A 16,940-nucleotide genomic window follows, 5' to 3' on the forward strand; every position below is an offset into this window, starting at 1 on the left:
TAGAAGGATTATGACATACTAGCAGGGATGACCCAAAACAACAGGTGTAAAAGGTGAACGAAAATCAAAAAGAAATGGTCTCACTGTGGTTCACAGATACTGTGAGGGTTAAAGGTAGTGTTCACATCTGATACTGGGGAGAAGACTACCATTCAAGGCGAACATGGCGTGGGCTTCCCTAACTGTCTGAGAGGAATGTCATGTTTCCGAGCCCATGCTTCGTCCATAAAACAACCCTCAGCCCCAGATCTTATCCAAAGCACGCAGGAAGCAGCCGAACCGGTTCCAGCGTAGATGGACCGAAAAGTAGTACAGGATCTTGATGGAGAGACTTGATGTAGTAGCGCTCACCAGTAGCCCTCCGCTTACTGATTGAGCTCTGGCTTTTACTGGACATTGACTGACAAAAATGTCCAGCAGAACCGCAATAGAGGCAAAGGCGGTTGTGATTCTCCGTTCCCTTCTCCTTAGTCGAGATGCGAATACCTCCAGCTGCATGGGCTCAGGTCTCTGAGCCGTGGGAGGAGATGGTTGAGATGCGGAGAGGGGAAGCACCGTTAACGCGAGCTCTCTTCACGAGCTCGATGACGAAGATCTATCCGTCGTTCTATTGCGGATGGCGAGTGCAATCAAAGAGTCCACGCTGGAAAGACCTCCCGGGGAGAGAATCCATCCTTAACCTCAGCGTGAAGTCCCCTTCCAGAAAACGAGCGAGCAACGCCGGCTGTTCCAGTCACTGGAGCAGCAAGAGTGCGAAACTCTATAGAGTTAATCCGTTATGGATCGATCACCTTTGACATAGGGAAGCCGAGGCCCTGGAAGCCTCCTTCCAAAAAACTGACGATCAAAAACCCGTATCATCTCCTCTTTTAAAGTTCTGATAATCGTTAGAACACTCAGCCCTTGCCTCCCAGATAGCTGTGCCCCACTCCCGAGCCCGCCAGTAAGGAGTTGATATGACGTAAGCGATCCGAGCTCTCTCTCTTGAGTACGTGTTGGGCTGGAGAGGAACACAATATCACACTGGTGAGAAGAGCGACACTCAGTGGGCTGCCCAGAGTACATGGTGGGTTTATTAACCCTAGTTCCGGAGACTCGGAAGACCAGGAAGTAGCTGGGCACGAGACCGAAGACTCTGAAACTGTCCAGAGAGATCGGAGACCGAGCGGCCAGGGTCTCAACGGCATGACGAGCAGCAAAACAATCCTGCTCGTGCCTGCCGAGCAATGCTCCCTTGGAACTCGACGGCAGTGTTGAGAGAAATCCATAGTCGCTGGGTCATCTTGGTCGGATTCTTCTTGTTATGTGGTGGAATGGAGACCCAAAACGACGTACTAGAAACAGAGTTCTTTATTTCCAGTATCAACAACAATATTCTCCTGGATATATCAAAGGTAAATCCAAAACAGGAAACTGAAAACCTCTCGTTCAGTAGAGAGGAACGACTGGAGACGCGACCACAGACTGCAGGTCGCTTCAGGAAGGCACAGGCCGTAGCTGACATAGACACTGCTCACACGCAGCATCTGAAGAAGGCAAAAACACGACAGGGCGGAACAAGGACACAGGACAGCAAACATCAAACAAGAATCCGACAAGGGACGAAGCGGAAAACAGAGGGAGAAATAGGACTCTATCAGAGGGCAAAATAGGGACAGGTGTGAAAGAGTAAATGAGGTCGTTAGGAAATGAGAAACAGCTGGGAGCAGGAACGGAACGATAGAGAGAGAGACGGGAGCGAGGAGAGGGAGGAGGAGAGAGAGAGAGAGAAAGGGGAAAGAACCTAATAAGACCGCAGAGGAAGCACAGGGACAAAGACATGATGATCAAAGACAAACATGACAGTTTCTCTCGACGCAAAGAACGGAAAACTCCAAAAGTCCCAACTAAACGTTGAATAATCTGATTAAAACTCGTTGAGAAAACGTACTTTACGATGATTATCACATGTATCAAATAAAATCTCAGGCCGGAGATCATTAGCCGTGTATACGGCGCTATCAGAGGACAATAATGGAGGTGCTCGCGGTAGGTAGAGAAAGGAAATTCCTGACCTGCCAACTCCAAAAGCTCTTGTTCACCTCAGATCAAGCTAGGACACCCCATTCCACCTTCTACTGCCTATCTGACATCTTAGGGAAGGCGTATGAAGTGAATGCATATCGATAAATATAAGCCAGTTGAATAGGCAGGCCCTGGAACAGAGCCTCGTTTTCAGATTTTTCACTTCCTGTATGGAAGTTTGCTGCAAAATGAGTTCTGTTTTACTCACAGATATAATTCAAACAGTTTTAGAAACTTGAGTGTTTTCTATCCAATAGTAATAATAATATGCATATTGTATGATCTAGAATAGAGTACGAGGCAGTTTAATTTGGGCACGATTTTTTCCAAAGTGAAAATAGCGCCCCCCTATTGACAAGAAGTTAAATGGATTGGGCGGAAGTCTCTGGGAACGAGATTAGGTGTAACGTCACTAACATGACTTCACTTTAGAGCGTGTGCCATCCTTCAGCTCAACATGTCACCCTTTATAAAGCACATGTTTATATCATATTCGACATATTGGGTTATGTCACGTTTGACAATGGTGTTTATGTCACAAAGTTATGCCACATTTGTGAACCCTTTATAAAGCATGATATATGGTTATAGATGCTTTGTAGCACATTTATGTAGTTCTTATAAAGGCATTATGAAGGCTTTATGAAGCCTTTATAACCTGAACGTAATTTAAAGCGGGACCAAACATTTGTTTTTGGAACACTTCAGGTGTTCACGTGAAACTCATGCGGTTTTCCGTAAGGGGTATATCGGCCTTCATATTGGTATGTGAACCTCATTACGATCTTACGAACAGACTGCAGAGTTCTGTACTTGTTTTTTATGTGCTCTTGAATAAAAATGTTTGTTGAAAAAAATTATAAAAATACAATAAATCTCATACTATATGAAATTATACTGGAATGAGTTATCCATCTTGATAATATTTTTCTCTGCAAAACTGACAGGTGCTCTACTGAAGAAGTAAAAAAAATGGAAGGTGGGAAAACAAATAGATACAGTAAAGGCCTTGTACATGCCTGGAGTATTTAAAATGCATTCAAATGTACCATTTCACGTTGCCATCCTTCCTGAGATGCCTGGGCTTCAGAGGCTAAATGTACCATAACTTGTTTGCATCTCAGATACAGATGGAAAACACAGGGCCAAATAAACAAACAAGGAAAGAATCAATGTATATAGCATGCAGTACGACTTATTTGTTATCACATTACAACCTACATTATGTGCCAGATTCACAGTTCAAGATTAATATGTATAGTACCTGTCAAAAGTTTGGACTCACCTACACATTCCAGGGTTTTTCTTTATTTTTTACTATTTTCTACATTGTAGAATAATAGTAAAGATATGAAATAACACATGAGGAATAATTTAGTAACCAAAAAAGTGTTCCAAATCAAAATATTGGCACATCAGGCAAAGGGTGGCTACTTTGAAGAATCTCAAATATGAAATATATTTTATATGATTATTATATGATTCCATATGTGTTATTTCATAGTGTTGATGTCTTCCCTATTCTACAATGTAGTAAAAATAAAGAAAAACCCTTGAATGAATAGGTGTGCCCAAACTTTTGACTGGTACTGTATATTGTGTGCATACTGTTGGTCAATTATGAGATGGAGGAAAATCAAGGGATATACAGTATCATGTGAAGTATAAATTACAATCTTCAAAAAATAGTATCAAAGAAAACATTACACATTATCAACAAAAATTCTCGCATTTCAAAAATATCACCTAAGTGCAAACATTTTTTCACCATGTCATTTAGACATAATTTATTCAGCTGGAGTTACAAAACAATTAACACAAAACTGAAAGGATACTACATCCACAGAGATCCTATAAAAATGTACTGTGTGTGTGTGTGTGTGTACTGTTTGTGTGTGTGTGTGTGTGTATGTATAAGATATGGGAGAGGAGAGGCTAACTCCTACTAGATGACATGGATTGTTTTCATATTTTAGGGCCAACTGGATTATACTTGTTTTTTAAACCTACACACCTGTGTCTGATATGGTTTAATAAAGGACTGAGAACAAAGGCACATGTCACACTTCTTTGTCAGTACTGATTTTAGACATACAGTGAGCTCCAAAAGTATTGGAACAAATTCACTTATGTGTATTAAAGTAATAAAAAGTTATGTTTTTGGTCTCATATTCATGGCACGCAATGACTACATCCAGCTTGTGACTCTACAAATTTGTTGGATGCATTTGCAGTTTTTTTCTCGGTTGTGTTTCAGATTATTTTGTGCCCAAAWMATATGAATGGTACATAATGTATTGTGTCATTTTGGAGTCACGTTTTATTGTAAATAATAATAGAATATGTTTCTAAACACTTATTTTGTTGTTATATTTTACCGCCTTTTTCTTCCCAATTACGATCTTGTCTCATCGCTGCAACTCCCCAATGTGCTCGGGAGGCGAAGGTCGAGTCATGCGTCCTCCGAAACATGACCCGCCAAACCGTGCTTCTTAACACCCGTCCGCTTAACCTAGAAGCCAGCTGCACCAATGTGTTGGAGAAAACACCTTTCAACTGACGACCAGAGTCAGTCGCTAGAGCTCAAGTAGTCGCTAGAGCTCGATAAGCCAAGGAAAGCCTCCCCCCCCTGGGCAAACCCTCCCCTAACCCGGACGACGCTGGGCCAATTGTGCACCGTCCTATGGGACCCCCGGTCTGCAATGACGCCTCAAGCACTGTGATGCATTTCTAAACACCTCTACATTAATGTGGATGCTATTATGATTAGGGATAATCCTGAATGAATCGTGAATAATGATGAGTGAGAAAGTTAGATGCACAAATATCATACCCTCAAGACATGCTAAACTCGCACCATTACAATAACGGGAGGTTAGCATGTGTTGGGTGTATGATATTTGTGCGTGGTAACTTTCTCACTCATAATTTAAAGTATAAGTGACAACAAAATTACACAACACATTATTTACCATTCATTTCTATTGATAGAATTTGTAGAGTCCCAAGCTGGATGTAGTCATTGTTGCGTGCAATGAATATGGGACCAAAAACCTAACTTTTTACTACTTTAATGCACATAAAGGTGAATTCATTCAAATACTTTTGGTTTACTAAAATGGGTGGACTATGTACAAAAAGGGCTGTAATTTCTAAACAATTCACCCGATATGGTTCAAAATATCCTCAAATTTCATATCCAAAGTGCTGGAGTACAGAGCCAAAACAACAAAACGTGTCTCTGTCTCAATACTTCTGGAGCTCACTGTATTTATTCTGAAAACAATTGTATTTCTGAAGAGTCAGGTTGAAATATTTGACCAGAAATTATAATTCTAAACGCCCTCCTGAACCAACTGTAATAGAATGCATACACCATAGGATTAATAGTTGAATTCAAATAGCCAAGCCATATAAGTGTTTCAAACAAAACGGGTGGGGTAGAGTAATTAATAAAAGGATCAATGCTGTTGACGACAAAAAAGGGTGTCCAGAATGATAGAAATACCCCCATAATGACAGCAAGTGTTTTGGTGGCCTTCCTCTGTGATTTGCCTACAGAGTTCTGATTGGTTGTACCCTGAATTGAGCGTGCCTGTCTCTGTGCTATTAGGAAAATCTTTAGGTAAATGCTAAGCATGCCTACTCCTGGGATGTAGAATGAGAGAACAAAAGACGCAGTACTCAATGGTTTGTTTTGAAACAAAATACATTCTCCCTCACTGGCAACATTTTTATAGTAAAAATCCTCCATGCCCCAAGTATTGAGCTCCAGAAATACTATACCAAACACTACTATAGCAGAACCAGTCCAGGTGACCAGCATCATAATCAGAACAATGTGAACAGTTATTTTAGTTCTATAAAGGAGAGGGCGACACACTGCATAATACCGGTCAATAGAAATGAAACACAAGTTAAGAATGGATGTATTGCACAACATGACATCAGTGCTGGTGTAGATTTTACAGAATAAATCCCCAAAATACCAGCAGCTTTCCGCTGAATATACCATTCTGGGAGGCATCACTAAAACCCCCAAGAGGAGGTCTGACACAGCCAGAGAGAGGATGAGGTAGTTGGTCGGGGTGTGGAGCTGTTTGAAGTGGATGATGGGAATGATTACAAGAAGGTTGCCACACACTGTGAGAACAGACATTGAGCCAAGTAAGAGATAAAGTAATACTCGTATTYTTGGAGGAAAGATTGATCTTTTGCAAGACCCATTRACTGATTCAAAACATAGAAGTATATTCTCAACAATATCAGCCTTGCTGAGACTGATTCCTGGTTCCATGGTCGTGGTTGAAAGAATCTTATCTGAAATATGAAAGATACATTATTGTATGTTAACATCAATTATAGAATATTTGTTGGAAATTATTACATTATGWTGGATGATTTAATTAAACAAATTCAAATGCTGTATTTTTGTCACTTGATAAAATGTATTAAAATGTACATTACTTTTGCTWATTCGTTGGAAATATTACCACAAACACCGAAAGGGAAGTGTTTTMCCATTTCAAAAGATAGTTAATACATTTTTTCTGTTCAATTCAGCATACCTTACCTCTCAGCCATGCAGATGGTGATGTATCACATGTAAACCCTTTTTCTCTGGTCGCAATGTGATGCAAATGTGAACTTGACTCTTGTGCTTTTGTACCTGTAGTGTATTACCATAATGATGATCACAATATAACGTTGACCAATCAGACATTGCTACATTCAACTCTACATAATAAATCTGTAGCAGAGCACTAAAGTTAATGATGTCATACTTGTAACCACTCCCTTCAAGAGGATATGATAGTCCCTTTCATCAGCCACAAGGCCATCCAATCAGTTAGTTCATTACACATTTGACTGTTTTTGCCAAATTTGCTACAATAATTTGATTTAAGGTGCTGGATTCAATCRGTATTGCAGAAGTTCCGCAATGTAGCCCAATTAACATTTTAAAACAATGTTCTATTCACAGCATTATCAGGAATTACCTTTACATTTTAAGCGCACTACAGTGCAGAATTTCAGAGATAAGGCTTGAATCCAGCACTACCCCACAAGACCAGACTTGTGGTTACACGTAAGAGAAATGACTGATAGGGTTATAATACCTACAGRAACCRCCTCCTCATTCCAAATATTGGTGATCCAAATGCACCTTGATCCTGAATGATTTGTCTGCTGATATGGTAGWAGGTTACACAGAKTACACAGAACACAGAGCCATTTTAATGTGAGATCATTGCTCAGCTCTTTCGGGTTACTAGGTACTCGTCATGTTCAGGCAAGTGCACAGATAGGGCTCAACCAGCTCCCGAGCAGCTGCTCTTTTGCCCGCTTATGAAAAGTGTCCTTGCAGCTTGGTGGATTTTTAAATTTTTTATGAATAATACAAATGTAATAAATTGTGTCTTTTAATTTTTTATGTAACGAATTGCACATCAAGATTCCTGTAAAGCTTAGAGAGGATCTCATGTTAAATACTGTTGAAGTAATATGGCTACAGGTTCATCTGCCTCACCTAAAGCCCATTCTTGTTGGAAGCTGCTATAGACCATCAATTAACAGTCAGTATCTGAATAAAATGTGTGAAATGATTGATAATGTATTTAATATCAACAGAGAGGTATATTTTCTTGCAAACAGAGGAAGATCTTCAAAGGTAAGTGATTTATTTTATCGCTATTTCAGATTTTTGCGACGCCTCTGCTGGTTTGGAAAATGTTTTTAATACTGGTGTATGCGGGGCGCTGTCCTCAGATAATTGCATGGTATGCTTTCGCCTTTTTGAAATCTGACAACACGGTTGGATTAACAAGAAGTTAAGATTTGAAATGATGTAGGACACTTGTATGTTCATGAATGTTTAATATTACAATTTTGTAATTTGAATTTTGCGCGCTCCAGCTTCACCGGATGTTGTTGATTTTGATCCCGGTAATGGGATCTGTGACTATTAAGCATTCACCCATTAAGAAAATGACTGTAAAATCTTTTAAATCCCTGTGGCTTGATGAGGAATTGAAACTTTGTATGGTTGAGAGGAATTAGGCAAAAGGAATGGCAAATAAGTCCGGCTGCACAACCGATTGGCAAACGTACTGCAAATTAAGAAATCAATTGACTAAATGGAATAAAAAGAACAAGAAACTATACTATGAAACAAAGATAAATGATATAAAAAATTATAGTGAAAAGCTTTGGAGCACCTTAAATAAAAAAAATTGGCCAAAAAGGCAAACTCAGCTTCATCATTCAATAAATTAGATGGCTCACTCATCACAAAACACACTGATAATGCCATATACTTTAAGGATTTTCATGGGCAAGATTAGCAAAGTTAGGAATGACATGCCAGCAACAAACGCTGATGCTACACATCCAAGTATAACTGATCGTATTCTGATAGACAAGCATTGTAATTTTGAATTATAAAAAGTGAGTGTGGAAGAGGTGAAAAAATGACTGAGGATAAAAGCGGATGATATTGCCACTCCTCTTTGCCATATCTTCAATCTAAGCCTACTAGAAAGTGTGTGCCCTCAGGCCTGGAGAGAAGAAAAAGTAATTCCGCTACCCAAGAATAGTAAAGCCGCCTTTACGGGCTCAAATAGCCAACCAATCAGGCTGTTACCAACCCTTAGTAAACTTTTGGAAGAAATTGTCAGATACAATGCTATTTACCTGAAAACAAATTGACAACAGACTTTCAGCACGCTTATAGGGAAGGACTTTCAACAAGCATGACATTTACACAAATGACTGATGATTGGCTGAGAAATATGTATGATAAAAATATTGTGGGCACTGTCTTCTGATGGCGGTGATTGGGAAGAAACGGCGATCAACAGTGTTATTGTCAAGGAAGACGTTGACCAAGTTTTGAAATCTGTGGAATGCCCGGTGGAAGCAGAGTATGATTGCAAATGTGGAGGGAGTCGAAAAGAGAACACAGGAAGCTGTTGTATAAAACACATGTCTATGGATTATTCAAAATAAGGGCAACCAAGGCATCAATGACAGAGTCTAGCTACATTTTCATATATTATACATTCTAATCTTGTCATGAAGTCTTTTTCATTGCAAGTGAAAGCTTATGGTTAGCTAGCTAACTCACATTAGCTGGCTGGCTCGCTATGATCTGTGCATGACCTGTGGAGTAATATTATTTGTATCTCAGAAAGCCATTTGTATTGCGAGTTATAGCCTAATGTTAGCTAGCCAGCTAACATTGAACTTAGTTGTTAGTTTTAGCTACCTGCAGATTCATGCATGGTGCATGCTAGTATGGGTTGGGATCAATGTTCTTCTAATTTTAATGGGGCACTGTGCAAATCTTAGGTCTCGTGAGCGGAAACTTGAACATTGTGAGAATTTTGTGCAACTTCCGGCATTCATTTACTATTACCACTGAGGATGTACCCTTACAGTTTTAGACAGTATCCAATAGTCTATTGTGGCTATTTGAACATAATGTAGTCCTACCAACAAAACCAATGGAGCAAATCCCATAACATTTTCACATGGAAATAGCATTAGATTTGTATAAGATAGCCTACAGTAGCCTATATGTGGTGTTCAGTGCAGGCCTACATTGCATGAGACTTAAAAAAAAAAAAAAAAACATTATGAAGGGCTTGACATGAATTAATGATTTTTTACTTGGTCTGTAACACGATGGGCCAAATAGATGACCGTAAATTGCATTGTATTGTGTTGTATGATACAAGAAACAACTTTATAAATAAATGATTATTACCATACAGAGAATTAGACATTGTACAATAGACTACCCCTCTGCTTATTGGCTTATTTGCATATTCATGCCTGTCTCAAAATACAACACTGCCCCTTTAATTAAGACACAAGCTTTTTACCTGACTGGCTACACGTTTTGTGCTATTGTAGGAAACAGTAACTCCCTCTAATTGCTGACCTATACTTATCTATAACTGGGCTAATAACTTGCTAACTAGAAAAGATTATCAACAAATGTGCACACATGCGGCTCTGCGCTCTGATCTGAACTGATCTGAAAAGCGCATTCAGTCACGGGTGATTAAGAGACCACTGGTGGGCTACCCCCACCAATAGAATTCTACTCCGTTGCGCTCTGGCTCTGCCTACAACAAATTCCCAAACTCAATTTTGCAAAGTTAGAATTGATTTGGTTTGTTGCATTGAAAAGAGGCTGATTTAATGTTGATTCGGTCATAGAAAAACATTGATATAGTGCAAACTAATGGGGTGAACTCAAGTTCAATCTCTTGCATCTCTGCATGGCATGGCATTTCCTCTGTGCCGCAGTCCTGGAGGGAACATTGGTTTGGATCATGGTTAATTGTTTAGCTAGCTAACTAGCTGGCTACATGTCTAAACAAAAAACTCCACTATGCATGTAACCATTTCAATGTACCGTTTACAAGTTCTGTATCCTCTGCATGTGACAAATGAACTTTTATTTTAATTGATATAGTGTGTGTTTACCAGAGATGGTAATGTGAAGAACAACATGACCTGCACCCCTGCCAAGGACTAGATAAAGTGTATTTGTACCACTACTTTTTTCTATTACTTTCGCCACTTTGGTGAAATCTTTGGTTGTTTAGTTTACTACACTACTTCACTCACTCTGTTTATGTAACGGCTGTCATCGGTGGAAGAAGGTGAGGACCAAGGTGCAGCGTGGTAAGTGTTCATAATATTTAATAATAATCAAAAACTGAACACTGAATAACAAAACAACAAAGAAACAACCGAAACAGTTCTGTCTGGTGCAGACACACAGAGACTGAAAATAACCACCCACAAAACCCAACAGAAAACAGGCTACCTAAATATGGTTCCCAATCAGGGACAACGATTGACAGCTGCCTCTGATTGAGAACCATATCAGGCCAAACACAGAAATAGAAAATCATAGAAAAACTAACATAGACAACCCACCCAACTCACATCCTGACCATACTAAAACAAAAGACAAAACAAAGGAACTAAGGTCAGAACGTGACAGTTTAGCACATGGTCTCACAAGTGAATCCTTAAAGAGGGGTGGGGCTAAGGCTTAAGAGGGTGTGAACGATACTGAATGGGTGTAGACAAAGGGGAGTTGTCCAGTAGGTGTACCAAAACATTCAAGGGCCATTTTCTCAAAAGTGGGGTTACAAGTTTATCAACTTTCAAAGCAAAATTACTTTCCCATTGTTCCTCAACTGTAGTGTATGATATACCATTTTCTAGCTCTGAATCTCTACTTTTATCCAATGTAAAAAACACTATTTCAAATTTTGCCACATAAGACCGAATCGAGGCAGTCAGTAAAAAATGTGATAAACAATGTTAGTTTCAGTTTTCATTTACTATAATATCCTTTATTCAAAGTGATGGCCTATGAGCGCATCCAGAACCAGTGCCAAATCCCATGATGGGGCAAGTGGCTTGGAGATCGGACTGAGACGGTGCGCTGCCTTCATCAGGCCCCGAAAGGGAAGGCGTACAGAAGCACGTCTGGCCATTTGTGGGCCAACATGCCCACTGGTGATGCACGGGTTGACTCATAACCTGCAGTTGAGCAGGTTTAGGGTCATGAAATATTGTGTGGATGAAGGGCAGGTGGGAAGCGGGCAGGTTGAGTAAAGAGAAAACAATGCATTCAAAATCCCTAAATGTGAGGCACTTCAAACACGGCACATCAAGGGAACTGTACTGTTCAGATGGGTTAAATGGAATAGTAACTGAAATCTGGACACTGACTGTAGGTCTATAACCTCTCACATAACATAATATAATATTAACTCTTGCGAAATGAAACATTTCTTGCAGTAAAATGATACACCAAATCGGGATCAGGAGTGGTGAAATAAGATGTATTTTTTTCAGTATCTTGAGAGAATGAACGCGGGGTTAGTTGTAAAGCTGATCTTTATCAGCGTCATAAAAGTTGATAGTATTTCAACCACATAAAGTATGCATCAAAGCTGAACTGAAATATATTTTGGGTCATTTTCAAAGCTTTTAATTCCCTTAAAACTAATGTAATTTGGAAGTTTTGCATGAAAAAACTTTGTCAGATGTTTTTTGTTTTGTTATTGCATTTTCTCCCCGGGCCCTAAACATCTTTGCTGCGTGAGAGAAACAGAGATAAAAGAGAACTTTATATGTAAGACATATTTTCTGGTGAGCAAGGGTTTATCCAGTCTTGTAGGCAACAAGTAATGACAGAAGAGAAGCTGCATGCATCTAAATATAGAGAAGTTGACTAACAAAAATCCTACCAAAATGACGGAAATTACAAGCAGAAACATAGGCCTATCTAAATTAGGCTTTAAAAAAGCCTAGAGGGTTGTTGTGATCTCCCATCACGATGAACAGGCGATGCATTGTCCTTGGATGTACAGCACCAGTCAAAAGTTTGGACACACCTACTCATTCCAGGGTTTTCTTTATTTTGACTATTTTCTACATTGTAGAATAATAGTGAATATATCAATAGTGAAGACATCAAAACTATGAAAAAACACATATGGAATCATGGAGTAACCAAAACAGTGTTAAACAATATTTTATATTTGAGATTCCACCCTTTTTGCCTTGATGACAGCTTTTCACACTCTTGGCATTCTCGCAACCAGCTTCATGAAGTAGTCACCTGGAATGCATTTCAATTAACAGGTGTACCTTGTTAAAGGTTCATTTGTGGAATTTCTTTCCTTCCTAATGCGTTTGAGCAGTTGTGTTGTGACAAGTTAGGGGTGGTATACAGAAGATAGCCCTGTTTGTTAAAAGACCGAGTCCATATTATGACGAGAACATCTCAAATAAACAGAGAAAAGACAGTCCATCATTAGGTCAGTCAATCTGGAAAATGTAAAGAACTTTGAACGATTCTTCAAGTGCAGTCGCAAAAACTATCAAGCGCTATGATGAAACTGTCTCTCACAAGGATCGCCACAGGAAAGGAAGACCCAGAGTTACCTCTGCTGCAAAGAATACGTTCATTAGAGTTATCAGCCTCAGAAATTGCAACCCAAATAAATGCTTCACAGAGTTCAAGTAACAGACACATCTCAACATCAACTGTTCAGAGGAGGCTGCGTGAATCAGGCCTTCATGGTCGAATTGCTGCAAAGAAACTACTACTAAAGGACACCAATAAGAAAAAGAGACTTGCTTGGGCCAATAAACACGAGCAATGGACATTAGAACGGTGGAAATCTATCCTTTGGTCTGATGAGTCCAAATTTGAGATTTTTGTCTCCAACCACCGTCTTTATGAGACGCAGATGATCTCTGTATGTGTGGTTCCCACCGTGAAGCATGTTGGAGGAGGTGTGATGGTGTGGGGGTGCTTTGCTGGTGACACTGCACAAATCATGCTTCATTGACAGCATGGCCAATGTTGAATGTTTATCATTTTAAACTTGGAAAAGAGACCCTTAATCCCAGATTTGGGACCACACAGCCACTCCACTGAATAGCAGGCTAGTGATTGCTTTGCAATGCTTGCAGTTAGCCACTGATTCCTTCCAAACCACTCATTGTTGAATTTGCGATTTCCAACGTGTTGTGTAATGTTTATGTCCAATGGCCGATGAGCACCGATACGTTTTATCTATAATTTCGATATACAGATTTTGCTACTGAGATTGAACATCAGCATGTACAATGCTAAGGTAAAGAGAACCGTGAGATTTCGAAAGACCTAGCTAATTAATGCTACATCATGCTACCTAGGTAAACAGGAGTTGGTATTTCGTGGCAATGATGAGAGTGCCAGCTCATCAAAGTCCCAGGGGCAAATATGTGGAACTATTACATGCCTTTGCTAAAATAAATGAACAGTTATCAACCCATTTAGAGACTACCGCCGTGTTTGCTTTTTGCTCATGGCCTATGATGGAATTTTCAATGAAACTGACACCCCTTTTCATGTTCTGCTGAACAAAGTGATGGATATGGGTTTCTGCCATATCTGTATCAGCGACACAATGAAAGCACTGGAACTGCAGCGACACGTTTCTATGAGCGATTGGAGCAGAAATGCAATGAACTGGGCCTGGCAGAAAGCGAAACTCGTTTTAAACTGCCGATCAGAGTAGAGAGGGGGAAAATCTACTACAACATACTGGACAATATCAATGTTCAGATGAGAGCCAGCTTTGACCGTTGTGGTGAACTTAGTTTCCTTGGCTTAGTGGACTGCAAACAATTTGAAACAATGTCACAAACACCAGCAAATGAGAGGTTGTCAAAATATGCCAAGTACTTCAATTTCGTTAGACTTAAGGCTGATCTTGTCGGATTGTACAGTTCACAAATGGTACGAGACAAATCACCTCAACAGCTCCTCAGCTTTTTGTTCCAGCATGACCTGACACAGACTGTCCCCGAGGCGACAAAGTTACTGCAGCTTGTCCTCTCTATACCAGCCAGAACAGCAACCGTTGAGAGGTCATTTTCTGCTTTGAAACGGATAAAGACATACAGTCGAAACCGGACTGATCAAGCAAGACTCTCATCCCTTGCCATCTTCTCCATCGCATCAAGACCTAGATACATTTAAAAAAAGAGCCAACAGGAAGGACTTTAACATTACAGTCGGTGATGTCTTTAGCCATAAAGATAGACGGATGGACTTTGTACAAGTAAGTGCAAGTATTTATATACAGTAGTGACGTCTACTATTATTACATATTGTCTATTGTGTAAGTACAGTATATTAAGGGGCTCAAAAGAAATTGCTTACCCGGCCTCAAACCTCACTGCCGTAGATGTATTGTCCGACCTGACAAGGACATGTTGGCCCTGTAACAACGGATGGAAGTGCCTGAGGACTAGTAACACAGTGTAGAGCTCGAGAAAGTTCATATGGGCTGTACTCGGAGAGTACCATTCACTGTACACCCTTCGTGAACTGCTCCCCATCCCTGTAGTGACGCATCCATCGTCACTGCTTTGCACGTGATGACTCTCTCATTGGTGAAGCCCTGTGACAAGAGGGATGGGTCTCTCCAGCATTGAAGTGCTGATAGACACTTCAACTACAGAAACACACGTCTGTGCCAGTGGAGTGACGGGCCCAAGCGGAGTGAGGTCACCCAACGCTGGAAGTCTCTTATGAGGAGAAGGCCAAGCGGAACTACCCCTATCATGGAGGCCATGAGCCCAAGAAGCCTCAGACACATCCAGTACGTGATTGATGTTGCCGGGCGAGACACTGATAGGCAATGACAAAAAGCCGTCACTCTTTCCACGTTGAGGGCTACTCGACAGACCCAGAGGCAAACCCAAACATATGTTCTGTTGGGTCAGCAAGAATGAGTTTTTGGCACAATTTATCCTGAAGCTAGAGTGAGCAGGTGCGACAACAGCTGGGCTGTGTGCTCCGCTGCCAGCCAGGTAGCCTACTGGATAAGAGCATTAGGCCAGTAACCGAAAGGTCGCTGGTTCGTATTCCCGAGCTGACTGTATGTCGCTTTGGATAAATGCAAAATGTTAGATTTTATATTATATTCATCTAAAACATTTCTAAGATGGCCCAACCTCTTTCCATCTTGGGTGCATAGTTAATCATTGACCTGACCTCAACTTTCCCCAAAAAGGCTGTGCTGCAGGATGACACATGCTCGAAACTGCAGTCATGAACAGCAAAAAACATTGGTTGGGCCTTTTAAAATCAGCTTATATTTTTTGCCTAAATAATTTCCCCCCCAAAATTCAGTTTTCTCGTAAAAAAAAAAGTGTACTTGCCCTTTTATTCAGTGTGCATGCCCTGCACTGTTGTTTGATTAGCAGTATTTCTATAGCACAGGTCCCAGTTTTGGGACTGGTGCAGCAGATAATAGTTCCTGTAACACAGGATAAATTATGAAACAGGAGAACGTGGCTTCTCTTTCAAAGGTTCTCTCAATTATTTCATTCAACATTCTCTCAAGTCCAAATCGTCTTTTTCTGTCTTCTCATTGTATTTCAATGTTTTCTTTAAAATGTATTTAATAATCTGTCTCATAAATCCCTGACATATTAGTTCATACACATATCAAACAAACATTAATTTACACATCAAAAACATGAAATTCCAATCCAATTTACTCTTAACTTTAATTAACCTGTTTAGGTTATAATTATGTAGTTGACTGTTGCCCGCTATATCCCCATAGGAGACTGTATAACATCAAAGCCTTTATAGACTGGTATAACTCATTGGAATTTATTTTATACACATGCTCAAAATACATCCAGCCAGTGTAAGAAGGGCTAACACAAAGACAAGACTATTGCAAATTAAATTAATGCTAATTATTGTGAAATGACTGAACAGGCTAGCATATTGCTAACCGAAGCTAGCAACCAACTGACCGGAGCTAGCAAACAGCTAACCTGAGCTAGCCAAAAGCTAACCGCTTTTCTGACATTTACAGTACAACAATTACAAAGGTCTTAAACATCCCAGTTACAACATTCAATTCTCTTAACCCTTAGGATATTGTCAGGAGTGTCTTTTTCAAAAATAAAAATGTCAACAATTTGTTTTTTTCTAGATCAAAGGAATGCATCGCCATCATTTCATTTTACACTCAACATGCGTTTTCCGTCTAGTACGAAGTTATGCAGTTACTATGTCGTTCAAAACCATTACATTCACCTCAACAGGCAAGTTACAAAACTATATTGTGGTATTCAGTGTATTTTTGCACTTTACTGACCTGTAATACAGGATAAATGATGAAACAGGAGAACGTGGCTTCTCTTTAAAAGGTTCTTTCAATTATGAGAWCACACATGTGCAGGATTGCATATAGTCCCAGTGTCACACCCTGACCTTAGAGAGCCGTTTTATTTCTCTATTTGGGTAGGTCAGGGTGTGA

At 40.0% G+C, this 16,940-nt stretch overlaps 1 protein-coding gene across 1 annotated transcript; it reads right to left on the reverse strand.

The window, feature by feature from the left end:
• Nucleotides 1-5,225: 5,225 nt before the first annotated feature.
• LOC111973365 (trace amine-associated receptor 1-like) lies at nucleotides 5,226-6,874 on the reverse strand. The gene is made up of 2 exons (XM_024000709.3): nucleotides 6,638-6,874; nucleotides 5,226-6,384 (listed from the first exon to the last, which is right to left on the reverse strand). The coding sequence occupies exon 2, from the start codon at nucleotides 6,359-6,361 to the stop codon at nucleotides 5,336-5,338; it is 1,026 nt and encodes a 341-aa protein (XP_023856477.1). The 5' UTR covers nucleotides 6,362-6,384; nucleotides 6,638-6,874; the 3' UTR covers nucleotides 5,226-5,335.
• Between the last annotated feature and the right edge of the window lie 10,066 nt (nucleotides 6,875-16,940).

Source organism: Salvelinus sp. IW2-2015, linkage group LG14, assembly GCF_002910315.2.
Source record: "Salvelinus sp. IW2-2015 linkage group LG14, ASM291031v2, whole genome shotgun sequence".
In the NCBI taxonomy this organism is placed as follows: Eukaryota; Metazoa; Chordata; class Actinopteri; order Salmoniformes; family Salmonidae; genus Salvelinus; species Salvelinus sp. IW2-2015.